The sequence below is a fragment of the Zeus faber genome (assembly GCF_960531495.2).
Source record: "Zeus faber genome assembly, chromosome: 17".
NCBI lineage: Eukaryota > Metazoa > Chordata > Actinopteri > Zeiformes > Zeidae > Zeus > Zeus faber.
Genome location: NC_137204.1, coordinates 31,387,154 through 31,413,382, shown reverse-complemented (window position 1 = coordinate 31,413,382; position 26,229 = coordinate 31,387,154). Strand labels below are relative to the sequence as shown.

General features: G+C 43.2%; 1 protein-coding gene across 2 annotated transcripts in view; it reads right to left on the bottom strand.

The window, feature by feature from the left end:
* LOC307243562 (uncharacterized protein) overlaps positions 1-26,229 on the bottom strand; it is a 39,548-nt gene that overhangs the window by 1,679 nt on the left and 11,640 nt on the right. The window contains exons 7-17 of one of the 2 annotated variants that reach the window (XM_080018402.1): positions 18,767-18,793; positions 18,526-18,591; positions 18,181-18,228; positions 16,230-16,301; positions 16,016-16,087; positions 15,446-15,499; positions 14,636-14,665; positions 14,457-14,543; positions 14,060-14,099; positions 13,721-13,763; positions 6,711-7,125 (exon numbers count right to left, since the gene is read on the bottom strand). In XM_080018402.1, coding sequence (XP_079874528.1) covers positions 6,711-7,125; positions 13,721-13,763; positions 14,060-14,099; positions 14,457-14,543; positions 14,636-14,665; positions 15,446-15,499; positions 16,016-16,087; positions 16,230-16,301; positions 18,181-18,228; positions 18,526-18,591; positions 18,767-18,793 — 954 coding nt within the window. The remainder of the gene's footprint in view (positions 1-6,710; positions 7,126-13,720; positions 13,764-14,059; positions 14,100-14,456; positions 14,544-14,635; positions 14,666-15,445; positions 15,500-16,015; positions 16,088-16,229; positions 16,302-18,180; positions 18,229-18,525; positions 18,592-18,766; positions 18,794-26,229) is intronic. The other variant, XM_080018403.1, reaches the window with a different exon arrangement.

Below are 26,229 nucleotides of genomic sequence, written 5' to 3'. Positions count from 1 at the left end.
CCCTAACGGTTGAAGACTTGAAAATTATACTGACTGTCATTTGCATCGACTTTTTAGGAAAATCAGAGAAAAATATCATTTGCATAATAATTTGGAACGCGGTGTAGAAAATAGCAATTGAAAGCGGTCTGAGTCCAGGCCAGGAGGTCCAGGTAGACCAGCTTCCAGGCCAGGAGGACCAGGTAGACCAGCTTCCAGGCCAGGAGGACCAGCATCCAGACCAGGAGGACCAGCATCCTGTTGAAGGCTCTTTTGGACTTCCTGCCTTCTGAAGGAACATGACTGATCTTAACTAAACTGATTATGTCTGATCTTAACTAGGGGTGTAACGGTTCACCGACACGAATGGGAAAGCGGTTTTGACGTTAAAGATGCAACTACAGTAGGAGCCACTTGAAGTGGCCTCTTCCAGGCAGCTGACAGGCGAATTGCAGCCAAGTTCCAGCCAGTTTCCAGCCAACCACCATGGGCTTCCCAGCCGGTTGCCATTCGCCTGGATTCCCCCCTCCTTCTCATTGTCCTGACAGGGCATGTTAAATTTCGACACGCCCATCTTCTCAATTCCAGTGTGTCACCATGAGATGGGGCTAACTTGAAAAAAAACAAAAAAAAAAACAATCACATTCCAGGGTGAGATTTCAGATTTTCACCGCTAACCCTGACTCATTACCTGAGATATTGTCCTTTGAACTCTGACCAGAGGTCATCTTTCAAAGTTCAAGTGATTCTTAATGATTTATTTTAATGTCGATGTTGCACAGCTGTTTCATTTCAAAATGGGAGCTGTTTTTTATTTACATTTTTAAAATCTCAAAGTTCAATAGCTTTGTAATGAGATCACTCAAACTACTAATACACAAGTAAGTAATTATAATTTCAGGTTTATTGTCAAATACTTGATAACAATGCAAGCATCATTACCAGTAATGGGAATCTTACTCTCACAGCCAACTCAACTTTACAAAATATGTAAAATAAGGGGATAGTATTGATTAAAATAAAACAGTATTTAAAAACAGAATTTAAAGAGTATGTAAACAGTTAATTTTTAAACTAAATTTTGAAATCTAAAATGGAAAGAAATTGTGTAGTATAAGTAATATAAAAGTATTTATCAAAAAAAAAAAAGACAAAATAAAATGCAGACAATAATGACAGTAACTCAACTTGATGGTGGACATCTTAAATATCTGTGGGCCACAACAATGCAGTGTCATAGTGAATGGTAAGATCGACATTGTAAGACAAACACTGCAGTATACTACGAAGAGGTAAGACAAAACAGGTATGTAATACTTGATAAATTAAAGTGACTAGATTTAAAGTTTTACTTGCCTTTTGTTGAAGTGTGTGGATATATAGGTTTAAGTCTTTGGCCTTTTGATTTCAAAATGAGGGTTTTTGAAGTATCTAATTGTTGTGTTACTTAAAATAATTGTGAAATACCACAAGAAATTTCTGTCAGTGAAACGGTCCCCCATCAAGCCCCCCCCCATTCTAACAGATTGATTTTCCGAATTCCAAAAAACAGCAATGGCACAAAAAAATGTTAGCAATCAATTAATAGAAGTCAATCGAATAAAATCAACACCAGGGATATAATAATAATTTGTACACATGTTAAAGAGACTAAACAGTATATGGGTCCTTCTGAACACTCAAGATTGTTTTGCTGTTGATAAAGTTTAAACTCCATGGTTTACTTCACGGATTAGTTGCCAACTATTAAATAAATCGCCATATGATAGTAAACTGGATATTTGATTCCCCCTCTACAGAGAGGAATTCTCACCTCTCAGTGAGAAAGGGGTGGATTGCTCCATTGGAGGGTGGAGATTTTGGTCCATGGGTCAGCATTTGCATATGTATGGGTAAGGTGTTAGGGCTTACAGACCTGTTGGGTGACACAATGATCGGCCATTACATTTACATTTACATTTACATTTAGTCATTGATCAGACGCTTTTATCCAAAGCGACTTACAATTGTTCAAAGACCGACGGACGCAGCCATCAGGAGCAATTAGGGGTTAAGTGTCTTGCTCAAGGACACTACAGCATGCTAGCAGGAGGAGCCTGGGATCGAACCAGCAACCTTTGGATCACTAGACCACCAGCTCTACCTCCTGAGCTACCATCCCCATTAAGTGTAAACAAAGAGATGGCCCAAGGCCTTGTCTGCAGTCAGCTTCATAGTCACTCTAAAATGTGACCCACCGCAGACTTTATTTTATTAGACTCAAGCCGCATTTGGCTGCTTTCGGAAAAAATTTAAAGTGGAGAATTAGAGCTTCCAAACAAGGAATCACTTGTGCAAATCAAGCAAATATTTTGAAAGCTATCACTTGTTAATGACAAGGGTGCGGCAAACCGTGATTCTGAGATAAACTCCTTCAATTTTTCGCCCAGACTTTCTTCATTTAGCCAGTTCCCAGAAATCAAAAGGGGGTTGGCGGACAAACAAAGCCTCATGGCTAATTAACATAATGCTGAATGGGCCAATCACAAACAACACAATAACACACAATTCATTTTGTTTTTAAAAAAGCTTTTATTTAACAGTATGAATATACATGGTTTATAAAAGTGGAATTATTTTGGAGTTCAAAAGTACGGAGAACACTACAAAATGTGGAGTCTATCAATAATGAGTTTCAGAAAATCTGTCACCAACCTCAACGGACTTCATCATGCCATCAACTTCTTCCGTTGTAACAACAGCGGCCAATCATCGGTCTCCTCTGGTGGTTGTTGAAAATATTCAGTTTCATCGTCACATTATGGTTGAAATCCGCTGTTTGTTCTCCAAGTCCTGGATAACATCAGATTCAGCCACGCTGTCGATCTCTGTGTCGCTGTCAGAGAACTGACTCTCATCGTGGAAAATTTAGTCCAGAACTAGCTCCTTACACTGACTTGGATCTATTGCACTGGTCAGATTAAGGTCCGAGATATGATTCAAAGCTTCCGCCTCCCACTTTGTGTAATCCATAACGATACGGAGAAGAAAGTTTTCACAGACAAGTGAGACTGGAACACCCTCGTTCTGTGCTTTAACCGCATTCCTTCTTCTTCTACACAGTTTCTCAACAGTGTGTGTGTAAAAGTAGTACGATTTAAAGGTTGAATTCTATCAAAATGGTTTCACATTGTGACTTCACATTACATGGAATGTGGATGAATGATCTTCACCTGGCGGTTGCTTTAAACGAAACCATCGATCAGCATTATTCAGCGTTATCAGTGTCTCGGTACTTGAGCTGCGTTTCCTCATGTAATCTAACGGGGATATTTATCAAACTTGATTTTGAAAATACGTTGAGATAAAAAAAAAAAAAAAAAAAAAAAAAGGGTTTCGGACTTTGTTTGTTTTGACCAAACCCCCGGTTTTTATTTGAGTAACCGTTTATATTTGAGGAAATATGGTAACTCAAATACATGAATTACTTTATCTGCTAAACCTTACACTGCTATTATGTACATTATCACCTCAATGGAAACCTGCTATTTGTTGTTGTTTTCATGTCATTTATTGTCTCAAGCTCATTCAATCGTCACAGAGAGATGTATGGAAGTATGTACAGTATATGTATGTGACGAATAAACCTCTGAATCTTGAGAACACAGAGGAATGTTTTTCTGAAGTTTTGTGTTTATTTTATACAAGCACAGTATGGAACCAGATGAGAATGGCACACTCCTATTTTATATGTGAGTGTGTGTGTGTGTGTGTGTGTATGTATATACACATATAAGAGAAATTATCCATCCAGTTGCTGAATCTTCACTCATATAAGATTTTCAAGATGTCATTAAAAACTTTGTTCCCACTTTCGTAAAGCAGGGGCTCGCTCGCTCTCAGATTTTCTGTTTCATTCAATTCACTTCGCAAAATTGAATAAATACGTAGACAATAAAAATACTGTTTTTATTTTATTATTTGTCCCATCAGCGGCACACCATCACTGAAGGTTCAGTCCCTGTCCTGGAGTGGAAGCTGAATGAGTTTCTCTAACAACTACAATCGTCCTACAGTAGTGTCTGCAGCGAGGACACAAAAAAAATGGACGGTTCTTCCAAAACGTCCTTATAACAATGAAAACGTTCCTGCAGCGCAAAAACGCACAATATTACATTACGTATTTTTTACGCAGTGTGTTTTCATTCAATTAAATCTATCTACAAATAAAAAAAAACAACTGATTAATTTATTCTTTCGAACATTCGTTCTTTAAAATCAAATATGTATATATTGATGTACAGAACATATGTTCTGTTCCAAAATATGTATATTTTTCATTAAATAAACGCAGGAATATCCCGTATACGTGAGTTGCTTTACGTTTTGAACCACGGCTCCCCCGGTGGACAGATATAGTATTGCAACTGCTTTTCCACAAATGCAGCCTGGGGGGCTTCCCAGGCGCTGTGGCAAAATTACGCCATCGAGGGGGATATCGTTACAGCCAGGGTCCGAGCACGAACCTGTCACAGTTCTTGTATGGGTCAGCCACGCCCCAATCAGTGATCTGCCTGCACTCTGTCATGCTTCAGCCGTCCTCTCCAAGTGGCTCCTACTGTACATGGATACTTGGACCCCTGGATCCATCCAAATGTACCCTGAACCACTCCATACTTGGACCCTGGATCCATCTAAATGTACCATGAACCACTTGATACTTGGACCCCTGGATCCATTTAAATGTACCATGAACCACTCGATACTTGGACCCTGGATCCATCTAAATGTACCATGAACCACTCGATACTTGGACCCCTGGATCCATCAAAATGTACCATGAACCACTCAATACTTGGACCCTAGATCCATCCAAATGTACCATGAACCACTTGATACTTGGACCCCTGGATCCATCTAAATGTACGGTGAACCACTGCATACTTGGACCCCTGGATCCATCTAAATGTACGGTGAACCACTCGATACTTGGACCCCTGGATCCATCTAAACGTACGGTGAACCACTCCATACTTGGACCCCTGGATCCATCTAAATGTACCATGAACCACTCCATACTTGGACCCCTGGATCCATCTAAATGTACCATGAACCACTCCATACTTGGACCCCTGGATCCATCTAAATGTACCACGAATGGCTTGATACTTGGACCCCTGGCTCCATCTAAATGTACCATGAACCACTCGATACGAGGACCTCTGGCTCCATCTAAATGTACCATGAACCACTCGATACCCTGAATCCATCTAAATATAACATGAACGGCCCGATACTTGGAGCCTGGAATCATCCAAATGTACAATGAACCACTCGATACTTGGACATCTGGATCCATCTAAATGTACCAAGAACCACTCAACACTTGGACCCCTGGATGCATCTAAATCTACCATGAACTGCTTGATTCTACTTTAGTATAAACAAAGACGCACTGATCGGACGTTACAGTTACAACTCATGTTACTTTCACAGCGTTGAACCGACAACCTCGCCCTGCACCAGATCGCACACGCATTTGCAATACTTGTGAACTGCAGTAACCAACACATCCAGGATCTAAACAATACTATATTATATATTACGACATCTGAATCACAATATATCAGTTATTATTATATCTATTAGATAATATTATATATTAAATATTAAATGCTGTAAAGTAACAAAGATACTTGGGATTTGTTATCTTTTATGAAATATATCTATTGGTTAGCAATGCCACTTTTAGAATCAGAATCAAATTATTTTCGCCAGGTAAATTAACATACTACATATATGACATATACTTTAGTACAGACCATGAGCATCAAAAAATGAAAATAAAATAAAAAAAATGATATACACACACACACACACACAATTAAAATGTGTGTGTGTATATATATATATATATTTATTATTGCCAAAAATACAAAACAGAAATCAGATAGTTAAGATATACTTTTATAGAATTGGCTTATTTGGATTTATAATGGAAAATTAATAGGGTTAGCCCAGATTTGAATAGCGTTAGCCCTATTAAAATGTAGGCTAACCCTAACCCTATTCATTTTTCCTAATCCTATTAATTTTCTATGTCTATTGTCCCTGAATCATATCGTAGTCCAAGTATCTGGATAATAGGGCTGCCTCCTGAAAGTGGACAAGTGGAATCATCAGTCGGAGACCTGTGTGAGGTTAGCCCTAACCCTAACCCTTAGAGCTGAGGTTCTTCAAGTCCAGCAGTAGTTTGTGTTTTTTTTTGTCTGTTGAATTTTTATATGTGGGAATCGAACACGGCTCTCTGTGCGCCCCAATAGCCGTGTGCCGTTCCCACACTGTTTTTAGTTGTTTTATTTGGAGGAACGGGACACGACTCGTAGACTCTTAAGATTCTTGTGGGCGCACAACGCATAAAGAGGGGGTGATCGGGGAGAGAGTCACAGAGAAAGTGTCTCCATTACGTAGTTTCCTTCCATACTGTATATAGACACACTTGCTTCCTTCCATAAGGAGACATAAAATATAATAACCTAAATTTTAAATAAAAACACTGTTTTGGAGCGACAATCGTGGGCAGCCGCCTATCTCGCCTATAGGAACAGCTGGCCCCCTGCCTGGCCCCCCTCACCGCCCAATAGTCAAATATTCGCATTGAATAGCCGAATTCGATTTGACTGACAAAATTCTGAGTCGGGTACAGCCCAACACCGTGTGTTACACTGTAGTATGGCACTGTGACGCCTCACCTGCAGGAACTGCAGACACTCCTGGATGTCCTGCATCTCCTCCTGGTAGTCCTGGATCATTTTCTCCACCTTCTTGCGGTCCGTCTTGGAGTGGACTGTGTCAGTGATGTTGGCCGAGGCCGAGGCCACTCCCCCGGCCGTCGCCACACCAATGCCCACCGCAGTGACGATAAGGGAGGTTCCCATGGTGAAGGGCGCCAGCACCAGACCTGTGATCGTGGTGATGGACCCCGCCACACTGGCCACGCCCCCTCCCATGGAGGCTGCCACCGCCTTCCTGTGGAAGCAGTCTGCAGAGTCCGCCATCGCCAGGAGCTGCAGGACGCGCTGCTGCAGGGACGCTCCACGCTGGGAGAGGAGCCGCACAAAGAGACGGGCCGCCATGAAGACCCGGTCTGCTGCGTCTTCCACCACCCTGGAAACAAATTAGGATTGGAGATTAGAAGATAGAGATTAGGAGATCAAGATGAAAAAATAGATATGAATGTAGAGATTAGAAGGCGATATATTGGGATCTATCACTATCTATCGATAGGGCAAGGCCTATCTGAAATACACTGTGTATATACCGATCTATGAACACGCATACATGCATACATTTGAATACTAGTGGCTTCGTGCACACTGCATAATACAGTGTGCACGAAGCCACTAGTATTCACATTTCAACAAGTGGCAATTCAAAGTGCTTTAAATAAAACATCAGAAGCATCAAGACAAAATGCAAAAGAAACACACTGTAAAAAGAACACATTAGAAAGTTAAAAATACAGAATACATAGAATTCATAAAATAGTCACAAAAAGTGACAGTGCAGTGAAGAAATGAATATTATGTTTAGTAAAAGGCTCCAAACAGAAACGTCTTCAACTTTGATTTAAAAGAGGCGAGAGTTGCAGCAGAGCTGCAGTTTTCTGGGACTTTGTTCCAGATATGCGGAGCATAAAAACCCAACGCTGCTTCTTCATGTTTAGTTTAGACTCTGGGGACAGAAAGCAGAGCTGTCACAGACGATCTGAGAGCTCTGGATGCTTCACAAAGCAGGATATCAGAAATGTATTTTGTCGTTAAAGCATTAAGTGCTTTACAAACCAACAGTAGTATTTTGAAACCAGTTCTTTGATGACAGGAAGCCAATGTAATGACTTAAGAACTGAAGTGATGGAGCAGCAGCGTTCTGAATCAACTGCAGCTGTCTGATCCATATTTTAGGGAGAGCTGCAAACACAACTGTGGCAGTTGTTTTGTCTACTACTAAGTCCATCTAATAAATGCATGGACAAGTTTTTCTAAATTTGCTGAGACATCAGTCCTCCTTGATATACAGGTACTCCTCACTTAACAACGAGTTCCGTTCCTAGGACCAGGTTGTTAAGTGAGGACCCGTGTTATTTCACGGTAAGGGGGCTTAGCAGGTATATATTGACAGTATATAATGTACATATACATTACAGTATATATTGACATTTCACTGCATATATGTATTAAAGTATGTATATGTATGTGACGAATAAACCTCTTGAATCTTGAATCTCTTGAATCTATAGTGCTATTTGACGGGAAGGGGGCGTGGAGATTGCGAATGTCAGTGTAGTGAATACTGACAGGCTGCTGGAACGAGGCAGACTGAGAACAGTGATGAAATGAGATGCTTGAGGCTGAGACTCTGCGCACGCAGTGGAAGAGAGCTGGTCATAAATCTGAACGGTCATTAAACACGTAGGTTGTTACGTGAGGGGTACCTGTGTATTCTTAAGGTGATAGTAAGCTGACTTTGTAATTGTTTTAATGTGGCTGTTGAAATTTAGGTCCGAGTGCATGACTACACCAAGATTTCTGGCTTGGTTTGTGCTTTTTAACATGACTGATTGAAGCTGAGCACTGACTTTGAGTCGTTCTTCCTTGGAAAGTGTATTGGACCATAGTCCCCTGGTGATATGGTCATGTAAATAGTGTAGTGTGTCGTCTGCGTAATTATGGTAACATTTTGTTGTTTTCCATAATCTGAGCCAGTGGGAGCATTTAGATGTTAAACAGAGGAGGCCCCAGAATGGAGCTTTGGGGAACTCCACATGTAATTTTTGTCCGCTCAGATGTGTGATTACCTATAGACACAAAGAAGTCCCTGTCCTTTACGTAGGATTTTAAAAAGTTTAATACTGTGCCAGAAAGTCCATCCCAGTTTTCCAGATTCTGCCACCATCTGTGTTTAGATGGATGTCATTGAAACTTAACAAGAGCAGTCTCAGTGCTGTGGTGTGGTTGCAATCCTGACTGAAAGACATCAAGACAGCTGTGTAGTGATAGAAATTATTCAGCTGTTGAAAAAAGGCTTTTTCAATGATTTTACTTAAAAACCAGAGGTTTGATATGGGTCTATAATTGTTCATTAGTAAGTGGTCTTCATTGTTATTTTTGTGTGAGTGGCTTGATGTTGGCTGTTTAATAGGGCCTGTCCCGCCCCCCCAGTCGGTACCGTGACATAATAGCGTTGTGATGTTAGTGTCACATCAGAGCACAGGCATATAAGATAACCAGACAGAAACACACGCAGATAATCGGATCACGCCCCAGACTCGGACTAACATCTCTTTTCAAGATCATTCATTCAAGATCTTGAATCTTGAATCTTTTTATCAGCCTCGTCATTAACCTTGAGAAAGCCAAATCTGTGAGTTTATTCATGTTATTCGCATATGCATACCGTGTAGGAGGTATGACAATGTATTAACAGGTTATTTACACCTGCAGAGACTGATCCTTAATCTGCATACTTCTGTACCGTTGCACAGTTTTAAACCTATTTAAGATACCAAAAGTGAGCTCCTGTCTGTAGGTACTTTTTGGGAAAGTGTTTAGCTCACTGCATAGCCACGTATGACTGTAGGAGGTGAGGGCAGAAGAGGGCCTGTGGGAAAAAAACCTGAGAAGAGAGACATATTGACAATTTGTAGAAGATCTGAGGCCATGCAATTTGAAACATTTTTGAAAAAGCCTGTTGCCAGAATATCAAGGCAGCAGGAGGGGGATTTAAAATGTTGTATAATGTCCTCCAAGTTTTTATGATTGATCAGATCAATTGTGTCATGGTATTTGAAATGATTTTTAGTGGACACAGGGACAGCACATCTCCTGTACCTGATATGGCGGTACTGACTGCATGTCAAATATTCTGGAATTTGTCAGTGAAGAAGAAGGTGAATTCATTGCAGACTCTGGTGGACCTCAGTTCAGAGGCAACTGACACAGGAGGGTTAGTTAGCCTGTTGACAACAGCAAACAAGGCACGTGCATTAATATTGTTTTTGGCGAGAGAGAAGAAGTAATAGCGCCTTGCATTTCTCAATTCCAAATTATAAATGCAAAGTGTCTCTTTATAGAGGGGATGGTAGCTCAGGAGGTAGAGCTGGTGGTCTAGTGATCTAAAGGTTGCTGGTTGGATCCCAGGCTCCTCCTGCTAGCATGCTGTAGTGTCCTTGAGCAAGACACTTAACCCCTAATTGCTCCTGATGGCTGCGTCCATCGGCGTTTGAACAATTGTAAGTCGCTTTGGATAAAAGCGTCTGCTAAATGACTAAATGTAAATGTAATAGATGTCATAATGAACGTGGAGATTTGTTTCCGCCACCTGCTTTCAGCATTGACATTTTTTTCCGTTTCCTACCGGCGTGGCATTTCTCCATGGAAATTTTTTCTTACCAGAGACCACCTTCACTTGACTGAGTGCAATGGCCTCAATAACAATTAGCATTTTACTAATGAAATAATCTACAAGCTTATTGGCTGATACCCAAGAGGGGGCGGGTGTGGAAGAGAAAGCCTGAATAAATATTTCACTGGTGTTTTCAGTGATATAGCGTTTTGTGATAACTTCTGTCTGAACATTTTTTTTGCAGAGAGATAGTACTCTGAAAGAAAGCACAGCAATCATCAGACAGAGCAACATAAGTCACCACCACCTTAGAAATGTTAAGACCCTTGGAGATGAGTAAGTCCAGGGTGTGGCCCTTGTTGTGTGTGGGTGTGGTCACATGCTGAGTCAGTCCATAGTTATTGAGAACACAACACAGTTCTTTGGACCTTTTGTCCTAACATGGATGTTAAAATCACCCACAGTAACTACAGAAAGTCAACACAGATCATAGACAGCAGTTCAGCAAGGTCATCAAAGAGGTCGCACAATATTCAGGTGGACTGAAAATCTTTAGGAACATACCACCTCAGGTGGGCGTGGCTGAGGTGGCTCTCTTTCAAAGTTTCCATGTTGTGTTATGTCTTCCTGTTCTGATTCATTGTCCTTGGTAGAGGGAACAGATGGATGAGGCAGGAACTAAAATAGGTTAGAGATAAAAAAAGTTTTACCCCTGATTTGTAAGGGCAAAGTCCATTTTCTTAAAAAGACATCTGCGCTCCCAGATACAGTTGAAATTGGCAATAAATTGCACTGAATGGGCGACACATGCAGCGTAAACCCATGTGTTCAGTGGAGACCATGTGCTGAATGTCTCTTCTCTTCTGAGCCGGTAGAGGGGCAACGATAAACACCTCAGCATCAAGGAGCTGACTATGTTCAACAGATCAATAGTCTTGTTTCACTACTTCAAACTGTTTCACAACATCATTGGTCCCATGTGCACGACGATTCTTTTCACAGCTCAACATGCAGCCACGATATGCAGGATTTTTTCTCTCATGTCAGAGACCGTATCCTTGGGAAAGCAGAATATTTTGGTGTTCTTACTGCATGTGCTTCTTACATCCTTTACAGCAATGTCTCGCACAATCAGAGTTTGGGGCCCAGTCATTAACTTTTTTCTTTTTTGCAGCCTTTTACTTTCTGAGTTGCTCTCAGTTTTTACATTGCTGTGTGAAGATGAGAGGTTGTCCAGGTCCTCCGACATGGATCCAGGGTCCTGCAGCAGTGGAGCAGATCTGTTCTCCAGTTGTTAACTTGGTTGTTTCGGAGGTCTGTTGCTCATTCTCCCTTTGGCAGCTGTCCATGTTCGTGGCCTGATGACAATACAGACCAGCCACTCACAGATTTCAGGGTGCTGGGCTCTGCCTGTTAGTTGTCCTCTCATTTCCCAGGGTAATGATTTACTCTTAGGCTTAGCACCAAGAGAGTCTTGGGGAGATTTATAACCAGGTACACAGCCCTCCTGTTTCTTGGTTATTTTGTTGCTGCTAATTAGCCGTGTGTTAGCATTATCTTGTCCACTGTTTCGAGTGCATGGTAAAGTGGTGTTGTTCCCACATAGTCCATTGAATTCCACATTCACTTCTAACTGGTGAATTTTGGTTCCCAACACTGCTATCTTCTGTAGAAGTCATCTGTGGAGAAGGGGGGCATCTTGATGCTAATGAGCTACGCTTAGTTTACTGAAATGAGAGGAGCTGTGTGAACTCAAGAAGATTCATGCAAACTCAACACAGAAAGGCTCATACTCAGGAGCACGGTGCCAACAGCGCCCCAGGCAGGAATCGAACCTTGGACCTTCTTGCTGTGAGAAGATACCCACCACCTACCTGTGACACCACCCAGCACTGTAGCTAGTGCTGGTAGTAATCCTTTAAAAACAGTTGTAAAATACACTCACCGCCCACTTTATAAGGTACACCTTGCTAGTACCGGGTTAGATTCCTTTTGCCTTCAGAACTGCCTTAATTCTTCGTGGCATAGATTCAACAAGGTTTTGGAAACATTCCTCAGAGATTTTGGTCCATATTGACATGATAGGATCACGCAGTTGCTGCAGATTTGTTGGCTGCACATCCATGATGTGACTCTCCCGTTCCACCACATCCCAAAGGTGCTCGATTGGATTGAGATCTGGTGACTGGAGGCCATTGGAGTACGGTGAACTCATTGTCATGTTCAAGAAACCAGTATGAGATGATTTGAGCTTTGTGACATGCTGCATTATCCTGCTGGAAGTAGCCATCAGAAGATGGGTACATTGTGCTCATAAAGGGATGGACACTATACACAATACTCAGGTATGCTGTGGTGTTTAAACGATGCTCAATTGGTACTAAGGGGCCCAAAGTGTGCCAAGAAAATATTCCCCACACCATTACACCACCTGACGTGTTGTGCGTTCAGAGATGGTATTCTGCATACCTTGGTTGTAACGAGTGGTTATTTGAGTTACTGTTGCCTTTCTATCGTCTCGAACTAGTCTGCCCATTATCCTCTGACCTCTGACATCAACAAGGCATTTTCGTCCACACAACTGCCGCTCATTGGAGATTTTTTCTATTTCGGACCATTCTCTGTTAACCCTAGAGATGGTTGTGGTGAAAATCCCAGTAGGTCAGCAGTTTGTTTCTGAAATACTTAGACCAGCCCGTCTGGCACCAACAACCATGCCACGTTCAATGTCACTTAAATCCCCTTTCTTCCCTATTCTGATGCTCGGTTTGAACTTCACCAAGTCATCCTCACCATGTCTACATGCCTCAATGCAATGAGTTGCTGCCATGTGATTGGCTGATTAGCTATTTGTGTTAACAAGCAAATAAACAGGTGTACCAAATAAAGTGGCCGGTGAGTGTAAATGTGCAGTTGTTAGATGGAGCCACTTTTTCTTCTTTAAGCGTTGCAGCAGGAAAAAGGTGCTGAGATGGTTCAAATTGAAGCAGAGAGCAAAGCAAAACAAATCTGCTCCGCACAAAGGACAGACGTTCTAAGCAGACCTTCTACAGAGCTTCAACAGACCCTCTGCAGACTGCATTCCATAAAAAAGTTGTTTTCCATCCAGCAGTGACTCTGTAGGATTCAGCAGGTCGGTGATCATGGGAAGTGGCCATCTTGAGTTCCAGCTCACATGCTCTTCTGAACCCAGGATGGCCGCCCCATGTGATCCCAGTCCTGCTGAATCCTACAGTGTGTCACAAGTGGGTCTGTAGAAGGTGTGAAGATGGTCCGTAAGAGATCCATTGGGGATCTGTAGAAGGTCTGTAGGATCCCTGGTTCTAGGGCCTCAGTGAACGTCCATGTTGGGACTTACTGTTCATCTTCTCCGTCCTGAGCCTCGTTCCATTCATCCCAACCTGAGGAACACAGAAGAATGTCAAAACTTACAGTAAATTAATGAGTCTCATCTGTAGGGGGCAGCAGCTCAGGAGGTACAGCGGATCGTCGAGTGATAGGGGGGTTACTTCAGCATTCTCCCAGGAGGAGCCGGGTATCAAACCGGCAACCTTCCTAACTGCTCTTGATGAGCAGGTGTGCACCTTGCACGGCTGCTGTCACTGCCATGTGTGTGTAAATGGGTGAATGTGAAGCACTTTGAGCGGTTGCAAGACTAGAAAAGCGCTTTATAAATGCCAACTATTTACCATCTTACCCTCCACAGTTCTCCACCAGGACATGAGACCATCTTCATCCTGGAAATGAAGGAGAATTATCTACAGACGCTTCTTGCAGGACTGTTCTTCAGCTGCTCGTTTAACTGGGATTAAAGCTCCGCCTCAAAAACATAATGTAATATCCATAATATTCAGAATATTCATATTACACTGGCATACAAACTCTGCCTTTCTAAAAACTGGATTGCTAAACATCTTTCTTAGTAGGAGATCCATCATATCCCTCCATATACTCCTAATTTGGTATTTTTATGTCAGCTTAGGAGTAGCATCATGTAGCATCACACTAACTAAACGTCTCCAAGACAAGTAGATAGAAAACCGATCATTCAGGAAGCAGCAACTGGTCAGAGCAGAAGATGGAGATGATCGTACATCCAAAGGATCATGAGCCATTCCTTCATCAGGCCTTGGTTCTTCAGCCAGATGGGTTGTCTGGACCTCAACCTTCTCCATCTCCACCTGGACCCAGAACAATACATCCAACATCTAGTGTCAAGCTGGAGAACACGAGTGATCTGATCAGGAAGGAGAAAAATTGCTTTGGTTCAGACCTGCGTGTCAGGCGTCTCATGGACGTTCTGCTGGAGGAACAGAGTAGAAAGAGAAGATCAGCATTTTCATGAAGAACCAGGAGTAAACAACTAACCCCTTCCCTTCATCTTCATGAGGAACCAGAAGCAAACAGCTAACCACTTCCCTTCATCTTCATGACGAACCAGAAGCAAACAGCGAACCACTTCCCTTCATCTTCACAAGGAAACAGAAGCAAACAGCTAACCACTTCCCTTCATCTTCATGACGAACCAGAAGCAAACAGCGAACCACTTCCCTTCATCTTCACAAGGAAACAGAAACAAACAGCTAACCCCTTCCCTTCATCTTCACAATGAACCAGAAGCAAATCGCTAACCCCTTCCCTTCATCTTCACTAGGAACCAGAAGCAAACAGCTAACCCCTTCCCTTCATCTTGACAAGAAACCAGAAGTAAACCCTTCCCTTCATCTTCAAGATTCAAGAGGTTTATTCGGCACATACATATACATTCTTTCATACATATATGCAGTGAAATGTTCTTCACTAGGAACCAGAAGCAAACAACTAACCCCTTTACTTCATCTTCACAAGGAACCAGAAGCAAACAGCTAAACCCTTCCCTTCATCTTCACAAGGAACCAGAAGCAAACAGCTAACCCCTTCCCTTCATCTTCAGTAGGAACCAGAAGCAAACAGCTAACCCCTTCCTTCATCTTCACTAGGAACCAGAAGCAAACAGCTAACCCCTTCCCTTCATCTTCACTAGGAACCAGAAGCAAACAGCTAACCCCTTCCCTTCATCTTTAGCAGAACCAGGTTCTCTTACCTGGACTTTGGCTCTGGTTCCAGAAAAAGCTCCTGGAAAGATCCCCCTCAAGTTCTGGGAGAAGGAAACAAAACCTGGTGCGATCAAACACGTCAAGCAAGGTTTGGGTTCCATCACATTACTACTATGTATCATAATACTAATACTAACCCATCACAGTTCACAATGGATGGAACCCAAAGTACGTTGTATGTTGTACTACTGTACTACCTATACATCAAAACTTGTCTGCATTTGACCCATCGTGCACCCCCTAATACGCAGCCGCAGTGCAGCACCTGGCGACCAGCTCTAGCTCTTTTGCCAGTGCCTATCTCAGGGGCACTGACAGGAGCATTAACCCCTAACATACATGTATTCTGACGATGGGAGGAAACCCATGCAAACACAGGGAGAAAATGCAAACTCCACAAAAAAGGGACATGGGACGGCCGGGATTCGAGCCCCGGACCTTCTTGCTGTAAGCAACAGCCCCCACTACTGAGCCACCGTGGGACTACTACACTCGTACTATGATATTGTACTACAAGGCTGTACTACTATGTTGTACTACTGCGTTATAATACTTACCCCCAGTTTCTTCTTGGGCTCTGGCTGAATCTTCACCTCGGAGTCTATGTCCAGATCCGTGTACCAGACAGACTGAGCGAGTTAGTTAGTTAGCTACATCATCACCAGTAAAGTTAAAATAGACTAAAGAAATTAAAATTAAAAACCTGATCAGACAGTAAAATATTGTTTCTTTGAGTTTTATTTTTAAACTTTAAATTAAAACATTTCTTACGTGTCGCACAATGGAGCTGTCGTCCAAACTGCCCAAGCTTCCGGAGCTGGAGCTAAGGATGGACTGGGAGTCCTGGACCAGGACCAGAACAAAGAGCAAGGACACAAAGACATGACGATAAGACTTTCTTAATCCCTGGGGCAAGGTTTGCAGTGGATCAGATGGTGGAGAATGAGCACAAGGTGTAGCGCAAGATGGAATGCAAGATGGAGTGCAAAGTGGAGTGCAAAGTGGAGTACAAAGTGGAGCGCAAGGTGAAGTCCCAGAGCAGGCTCAAGCTTCGAGCTGCAGTGGGAACTTACACCATGAGTGAGAAAACATTCTTGCTTTCAGAATAAAGTAATAACAATGTGTGTCCTCCTCTATCTGAGAAAACAATGTAAGGCCTGGCACACACACGGCTCCACATTACCCACAATGCGATGTGTTAAACCGACAAGGCCTATATCAAAGATCAGATAAGATCAGTCCCATCTAAAAGTCTTATCTTACAGTCTTAACTTAGATAAGACTGTATGATAAAACTATGTCTAATCTTAGTCTTATCTATGATTTATCTAAGTCATATCTTAGTCTTATCTATGATTTATCTAAGTCATATCTTGTTCTCATCGTACGGACTCATCTTGTTCTCATCTTACGGACTCATCTTGGTCTCATCTTACGGACTCATCTTGGTCTCATCTTACGGACTCATCTTGGTCTCATCTTACGGGTTTATCTAAGTCTCATCTTACAGACTTATCTTAGTCTCATTTTAGTCTTAGCTCAGTGTTTTTAGTCTTATCTTAGTCTAATCTTACAGTTTAGTCTTAGTCTTATCTTGTCTTATGAGTCACTCACATTACCTTACTGTACTGTATGTAGCATACTGTATTGCATACTGTGTCACTGTTCTGGGCTAAGTATACTGTATTGCATACTGTATCACTGTTCTGGGTTACTGCATACTGTATCACTGTTCTGGGCTACAGCATACTGTACTGCATACCGTATCACTGTACTGGGTTACTGCATACTGTACTGCATACCGTATCACTGTACTGGGTTACTGCATACTGTATCACTGTTCTGGGTTACTGAATACTGTATTGCATACTGTATCACTGTTCTGGGCTACTGCATACTGAACTGCATACTGTATCACTGTACTGGGTTACTGCATACTGTACTGCATACTGTATCACTGTTCTGGGCTACTGCATACTGAACTGTATACTGTATCACTGTTCTGGGCTACTGCATACTGTACTGCATACTGTATCACTGTTCTGGGTTACTGCATATTGCGCTGTATTGCTGTTCTGTTCGGTGTTACTGTATTGCTGTGTTGTACTGCTTTATACTACACTGTAAATATTTTTACTGTACATACAAATAGCCTATCCCATATACAGAGCTCTATTCCCTTTTATTTTGTACCCCCACTTTGTATTATCATTTTGAGTCTTATTTAATTTTTATTTAATTTATATTATTCTATTCACTAACTGCATTACATTTTAGGAATCAGTTTCGGTTAGCTGCTAGGTAGGAATTAGGTTAGATATTATGTTCAGTTTAGTAACTATAGTGCATAATCACCGGGTGCGTTGCATTGACTTTTCACTGCATATTTGTATGAAAGTATGTATATGTATATATGTGACAAATAAACCTCTTCAATCTTGAATCTAAGTCTTATCTCAGACTTATCTTAGTCTTATCTTAGACTTATCTTACAGTGTTATATTTGTATAATCTTAGTTGTATCTTAGTCGAATCTTAGTCGTATTTAAGTCTTATCTTACAGTCTCATCTTAGTTTTATCATCTTACAGTCTTATCATCTTAGTCTCATCTTACAGTCTTAACTTAGTCTCATCTTATCTTAGTCTCGTCTTACAGTCTCACCTTAGTCTCCATCTAACAGTCTCGTCTTACCTTAGTCTCATCTTACAGTCTCATCTTACCTGCTCCTCCGTGTCGTTGTTTTTCTTGGAGCTGGAAGAAGAGAGAGACTAATGGAGGAAAAGAATAAGAAAGAAAGCTTTATTTCTGAACAAAATTACTACAAGTGTTTCATTAAATAAATGACAATTATTTCAACCTCAACTAAAAACATTCCACTTGAATCTTTTCATAAGAATTGGGTTCAGCTCATTTTCATTTCCAACACAGATTTCATTTTTTTCATCTTTTTGGATTTGTTAATTGATGTTCAAAAGTAATTCATGTCCAATATTCAGACTTCGGTTGAGCATCAATATCACCCAGCATGGATGAAATTCTTTCATTTATTGATCATGGATGGCTACCTGCGTCTGCACGGCTGATTTGAAGGGATTCATTTTGTGCATCACCCCCACCAGCGGCCCACGACTCTGCTCATGATCACAACCATAAAGTTTAATCAACAGCAGTAAAGTACAAGTACATACAGACCGGAAGACTAATTTAACACTTTTACAACCAAAAAGGAAAGTGAAAAGCCAGCTCTAAATGTCAATTCAACTGAAAAGTGATCAATAAAATGTATCGATCGAGTTGGAAACACACCTGACGTCCTGCGTCGCTTGGAGGATCCTGAAGGAAAACAGAAATTGACAAATTTTACCCAGAATGCAGCAGGTGAAGGAAGCTTGCAGCTTATTATGGGATAGAGGTTGACATCATCGAATGCTTTCAAATTCTAGGATTTAATGTAAGCTTGTAGTTAAATCAATTTGAAGATATTAGTATTATCATTAGCTGTAGTAGTATTAAGTAGGTAAAGTATTATTTATAAGAGGGTTTCTGAGAGCGTTTGAGTGAGTTTCCCAGAGCGTTTCCTGATAATGTTTGACAGTTCTTCGGATCATTTCTCAGAAGTGTTTCTCAGAAGTGTTTTCTCAGAGCGTTTCTCAGAGCATCTCTGAGAGCGTTTTGAGAGCATTTCCCCAGAGCATGTCCCAGAGCGTTTCTCAAGAGCATTTCTCTGTGTTTCCTGAGTGTGTTTCTCAGAATATTTCCCTGAGCATTTCCCAGAGTGTTTCCCAGAGCTTTTCCCAGAGCGTTTCTCAAAGCATTTCTCAAAGCATTTCTCAAGAGCGTTTCTCAGAAGCATTTCTCGGTGTTTCCTGAGTGCGTTTCTCAGAGCGTTTCCCAGAGCGTTTCTAAAGACCAATTCTCAGAGGCATTTCTCTGCGTTTCCTGAGTGCGTTTCTCAGAGCGTTCCTGAGAGCGTTTCCTGAGTGTTTCTCAGAGTGTTTCTCACAGCGTTTCTCAGAGCGTTCCTGAGAGCGTTTCCTGAGTGTTTCTCAGAGTGTTTCTCACAGCGTTTCTAAGAGTGTTTGAGAGCGTTTCTCAGAGTGTTTCTCAGAAGCAATTCTAAGTGTTTCCTGAGCGTTTCTTTAGAGAGTTTCTCGGTGTTTGCTGAGTGTGTTTCTCAGAATATTTCCCTGAGCATTTCCCAGAGCGTTTCCCAGAGCTTTTCCCAGAGCGTTTCTCAAAGCATTTCTCAAAGCATTTCTCAAGAGCGTTTCTCAGAAGCATTTCTCGGTGTTTCCTGAGTGCGTTTCTCACAGCGTTTCCTGAGTGTTTTCTCAGAGCGTTTCTTAGAGCGTTTCCTAAGAGCGTTTCCTAAGAGCGTTTCTGAGAGCGTTTCCTGAGAGCCTTTCTCAGAAGCATTTCTCTGTGTTTCCTGAGTGCGTTTCTCACAGCGTTTCCTATGAGCATTTCCTAAAAGCGTTTCTCACAGCGTTTCCTGAGCATTTCTCAGAGCGTTTCCTGAGAGCGTGTTAAGAGTGTTTGAGAGAGTTGCCTGGGAGCGTTTCTCACAGCGTTTCTCACAGCGTTTCCTGAGTGTTTCTCACAGCGTTTCCTGTGAGCATTTCCTAAAAGTGTTTCTCACAGCGTTTCCTGAGCGTTTCTCAGAGCATTTCCTGAAAGCATTTCCTGAGAGCGTTTCTCAGAAGCATTTCTCAGAAGCAATTCTAAGTGTTTCCTGAGTGTGTTTCTCACTTACAAGAGTGTTAAGTGTTACACTCCTTACAAGAACGGATACAAGCCCGTGTCGCTTCCTGCTTTCGGGAAATCAGATCACGCCGCGATCTCGCTGCTTCCTGTTTACAGGCCTCTGATCGCGCGGGATCTGGTGATGACGAGGGAAGTGAAGCGGTGGACGGACCAATCAGAGGCTGCGCTTCAGGACGCTCTGACTGACGTAGACTGGGACGTGTTCCAAGCGAGCTCAAGTGACGTCAGCGAGTTTACGGAGGTTGTAGTGAGTTTCGTGGCTACGCTCGCGGATGAAATCGTTCCCACGGTGAAAGTTCGGATATTTCCAAACCAGAAACCATGGGTTGATAAATCCATCCGCTGCGCTCTGAATGCGCGCACGGCCGCTTACAACGACGGACTTGTATCTGGTAACATGGACAATTACAAAGCGGCGTCGTACAATCTGCGGAGGGCGGTGAGGGACGCTAAACGGACGTACAGAGACACCGTGGAGCTGCAGATGGAGCGGGGGGACACCAGACGCTTGTGGGAGGGGCTGCGAACAATAACAAACTACAAGAGCAGCTCCTCCCCAGCCACGAGTGTGGACGCCTCCCTGGCCAACCAACTGAACTCCTTTTATGCGCGGTTCGAGTCTGGCAGCAGCACCGCTAGCTCGCCGGCTAATTGGAGTTACACCGCTGGGGATGAGCGCGCACTCTCAGTGTCCGTGCACGAGGTCAGGAGGGCTCTGATGCGGGTGAACACCAGGAAAGCTGCGGGTCCAGACGGCATATCTGGACGAGTACTGAAGACCTGTGCTAACCAGCTAGCTCCGGTGTTCACCACAATATTCAACATCTCCCTGGCTGAATCAGTGGTCCCATCCTGTTTCAAGAGGTCCACCGTCGTTCCTGTCCCGAAGATCGCCTCTCCAACCTGCCTGAATGACTACCGTCCGGTGGCCCTCACCTCGGTGGTCATGAAGTGTTTCGAGAGGCTGATTAAGGATTACATCTGCGCCTCCCTCCCCCGCACCTTGGACCCGTTGCAGTTCGCGTACCGGCAGAACAGATCCACGGATGACGCGGTCTCTCAGGTACTGCACACCACGCTCACGCACCTGGATGGCCAGAAGGGGGCCTATGTGAGAATGCTGTTCATTGATTATAGTTCAGCTTTCAACACCATCGTCCCCACCAGACTGGCTGTCAAGTTGTTGGAGCTAGGATTGAATGCTCCGCTGTGCACCTGGATCCTGGACTTCCTCACAGGCCGCCCCCAGGTGGTCAAGGTGGGGAAGTACATGTCAAGCTCCCTCACCCTGAATACAGGATCCCCCCAGGGCTGCGTCCTCAGCCCCCTACTGTACTCCCTGTACACACATGACTGTGTGGCCAGGTCCAGCTCCAACACCATCATCAAGTTTGCTGACGACACCGTGGTCGTGGGCCTGATCACCGACTGCGATGAGAAGGCCTACCGCGAGGAGGTGGCTGACCTGTCACTCTGGTGCCAGGACAACAGCCTCCACCTGAACGTCAGCAAAACCAAGGAGCTGATTGTGGACTTTAGGCGTGGATCACAATCGAGGACGCACGCGCCGTTGTGGATTAATGGGACTTCTGTCGATAGGGTGAGCAGCTTCAGATATCTGGGAGTCCACATCACAGAGGACTTAACATGGACTGTTCACACAGACACTCTGGTGAGAAAGGCGAGGCAGCGTCTCTACCACCTCAGGCAGCTGAGGAAATTCCGGGTCTCGGTGAGGATCCTCAAGTCCTTCTACTCTGGAGCAGTGGAGAGCATCCTGACAGGCAACATCACTGCCTGGTTTGGGAACTGTACTGCCCAGGACAGGCGGGCCCTGCAGAGGGTGGTGCGTTCAGCTGAACGTACCACTGGAACTACCCTCCCCCCCTTGCAGGAGTTATACACCAGGAGGTGTAGTAGCAGAGCCCGTAGGATCATGAAGGATCCTCATCACCCCAACAACGGACTGTTTCAGCTGCTGCGGTCAGGCAAGCGCCTCCGCAGTCACGCAGCGAGAACAGAGAGACTGAGACGGAGTTTCTTCCCTCAAGCCATCAGAACTGTCAACGCTGACCTCACCAGGGGTCCTAACTGAGCCATGCACTAGGCCCCACTACCTACTGTACTGTATGTAGCATACTGTACCGCATACTGTATCACTGTTCAGGGTTGTTCGTGATGCCGTATTGCTGCGCCGTACTGTTGTATACTGTGCTGTATTATCCCAAACACTACCTCACACTATTCACATTCACATGCCACTTTAATTCACATGCCACTTTAAATGCACATATCTGTATATACATAGCCATATTCCTTCAACCTATTCCATTTTATTTCAATTTATTTTTTATTGTATTTTATTCTATATATTTTTTATCTTATTCTATAAGTATTCCACTTACTGTATTACGTTTTAGGAGTCAGTTAGTCGGTCTATTAGAAAGTAATTTTCTACTTTTTATTTTATTTTATTTTTGTACTTTTTCCTAGGACTTCTTGTGTGCTATCACCGGGTGCGTTGCATTACATTTCACTGCATATATGTATGGAAGTATGTATATGTATGTGACAAATAAAAATCTTGAATCTTGAATCTTGAATCAGAGCATCTCTGAGAGCGTTTTGAGAGCATTTCTGAGAGCATTTCCCCAGAGCATGTCCCAGATCTTTTCTCAAAAGCGTTTCTTAAGAGCGTTTCTCGGTGTTTCCTGAGTGTGTTTCTCAGAGCGTTTCCCAGAGCGTTTCTAAAGACCAATTCTCAGAGGCATTTCTCTGTGTTTCCTGAGTGCGTTCCTCAGAGCGTTCCTGAGAGCGTTTCTCACAGCGTTTCTCAGAGCGTTCCTGAGAGCGTTTCCTGAGTGTTTCTCAGTGTGTTTCTCACAGCGTTTCTAAGAGTGTTTGAGAGCGTTTCTCAGAGTGTTTCTCAGAAGCAATTCTAAGTGTTTCCTGAGCGTTTCTTTAGAGAGTTTCTCGGTGTTTGCTGAGTGTGTTTCTCAGAATATTTCCCTGAGCATTTCCCAGAGTGTTTCCCAGAGCTTTTCCCAGAGCGTTTCTCAAAGCATTTCTCAAAGCATTTCTCAAGAGCGTTTCTCAGAAGCATTTCTCGGTGTTTCCTGAGTGCGTTTCTCACAGCGTTTCCTGAGTGTTTTCTCAGAGCGTTTCTTAGAGCGTTTCCTAAGAGCCTTTCTCAGAAGCATTTCTCTGTGTTTCCTGAGTGCGTTTCTCACAGCGTTTCCTATGAGCATTTCCTAAAAGCGTTTCTCACAGCGTTTCTCACAGCGTTTCCTGAGTGTTTCTCACAGCGTTTCCTGTGAGCATTTCCTAAAAGTGTTTCTCAGAGCGTTTCCTGAGTGTTTCTCAGAGCGTTTCCTGAGAGCGTTTCTAAGAGTGTTTGAGAGCGTTTCTCAGAGCATTTCCTGAAAGCATTTCCTGAGAGCGTTTCTCAGAAGCATTTCTCAGAAGCAATTCTAAGTGTTTCCTGAGTGTGTTTCTCAGAGCATTTCTGAGAGCATTTCCCCAGAGCATGTCCCAGATCGTTTCTCAAAAGCGTTTCTTTAGAGCGTTTCTCGGTGTTTCCTGAGTGTGTTTCTCAGAGCGTTTCCCAGAGCGTTTCTAAAGACCAATTCTCAGAGGCATTTCTCTGTGTTTCCTGAGTGCGTTTCTCAGAGCGTTCCTGAGAGCGTTTCTCACAGCGTTTCTCAGAGCGTTCCTGAGAGCGTTTCCTGAGTGTTTCTCAGAGTGTTTCTCACAGAGTTTCTAAGAGTGTTTGAGAGCGTTTCTCAGAGTGTTTCTCAGAAGCAATTCTAAGTGTTTCCTGAGCGTTTCTTTAGAGAGTTTCTCGGTGTTTGCTGAGTGTGTTTCTCAGAATATTTCCCTGAGCATTTCCCAGAGCGTTTCTCGGTGTTTCCTGAGTTTTTCTCAGGCTATTTCCCTGAGCATTTCCCAGAGCATTTCTCAAAGCGTTTCCTAGAGCGTTTCTTAAGACCAATCTCAGAGGCATTTCTTAGAGGCATTTCTCAGAGGCATTTCTCTGTGTTTCCTGAGTGCATTTCTCAGAGCGTTTCTCAGAAGTACTTCTCTGTGTTTCCTGAGTGCGTTTCTCACAGCGTTTCCTGAGAGCGTTTCTCAAGAGCATTTCTCAAGGGCATTTCTCGGTGTTTCCTGGATTTCTCACAGCGTTACTCACAGCATTTCGCACAGAGTTTCCTGTGAGAACTTCCTGAGAGCGTTTCTCACAGCGTTTCTCACATTGTTTCCTGAGTGGTTCTCAGAGTGTTTCTCAGAGCGTTTCTAAGAGTGAGAGCGTTTCTCAGAGCGTTTCCTGAAAGCATTTCCTGAGAGCGTTTCTCTGTGTTTCCTGAGTGTGTTTCTCAGGCCATTTCCCTGAGCATTTCCCAGAGCGTTTCCCAGAGCGTTTCTCAAAGCGTTTCCTAGAGCGTTTCTAAAGACCAATTCTCAGAGGCATTTCTCTGTGTTTCCTGAGCGCGTTTCTCAGAGCATTTCTCAGAGCGTTTCTAAGAGCGTTTCCTGAAAGCATTTCCTGAGAGCGTTCCTGAGAGCGTTTCTCACAGCGTTTCCTGAGTGTTTCTCACAGCGTTTGAGAGCGTTTCCTGAAAGCATTTCCTGAGAGAATTTCCTGAGAGTGTTTCTCAGAGCGTTTCTCAAGAGCGTTTCTCAGAGGCATTTCTCTGTTTCCTGAGTGCGTTTCTCAGAAGTACTTCTCTGTGTTTGCTGAGTGCGTTTCTCAGAGCGTTCCTGAGAGCGTTTCTCAGAGCTTTCCTGAGAGTGTTTCTCACAGCGTTTCTCACAGCGTTTCTCACAGCGTTTGAGAGCGTTTCCTGAAAGCATTTCCTGAGAGCGTTTCTCAGAGCGTTTCTCAAGAGCGTTTCTCAAGTTCAAGTTCAAGAGATTATTTGTCACATACATATACATACGGTCATACATATATGCAGTGAAATGTCATGACACCCGGTGATTACGTACAATAAGCTCTATAAATACTAAAAAATACCAAAATGTGCGTAATCGCCACAAGGTGCTCGCGCAGGCAGCCGCAAGGGGAGGCGCCACAATCGCGATTCTGGGTCCTATAATTATATAATAGAATTAATTGACTGTGTTGTTTGCATGCAGTCCATAAGTTGGCGAGCTATATGGAATATGTGGCATTCCCCTGACTGGTGTGATGTATGTGGTCTGTAGAGATATGTCTGATGACGTAAATATCACATTTCCTTACTTTTTTTAAATTTGTTTTTACAGGATGAGAAGAGCGTTTCTCAGAGGCATTTCTCTGTTTCCTGAGTGCGTTTCTCAGAAGTACTTCTCTGTGTTTGCTGAGTGTGTTTCTCAGAGCGTTCCTGAGAGCGTTTCTCAGAGCTTTCCTGAAAGCATTTCCTGAGAGCGTTCCTGAGAGCGTTTCTCACAGCGTTTCCTGAGTGTTTCTCACAGCGTTTCCTGAGTGTTTCCTGAAAGCATTTCCTGAGAGAATTTCCTGAGAGTGTTTCTCAGAGCGTTTCTCAAGAGCGTTTCTCAAGAGCGTTTCTCAGAGGCATTTCTCTGTTTCCTGAGTGCGTTTCTCAGAAGTACTTCTCTGTGTTTGCTGAGTGCGTTTCTCAGAGCGTTCCTGAGAGCGTTTCTCAGAGCTTTCCTGAAAGCATTTCCTGAGAGCGTTCCTGAGAGCGTTTCTCACGGCGTTTCCTGAGTGTTTCTCACAGCGTTTCCTGAGTGTTTCCTGAAAGCATTTCCTGAGAGAATTTCCTGAGAGTGTTTCTCAGAGCGTTTCTCAAGAGCGTTTCTCAAGAGCGTTTCTCAAGAGCGTTTCTCAAGAGCGTTTCTCAGAGGCATTTCTCTGTTTCCTGAGTGCGTTTCTCAGAAGTACTTATCTGTGTTTGCTGAGTGCGTTTCTCAGAGCCTTCCTGAGAGCGTTTCTCAGAGCTTTCCTGAGAGTGTTTCCTGAGTGTTTCTCACAGCGTTTCTCACAGCGTTTCTCACAGCGTTTC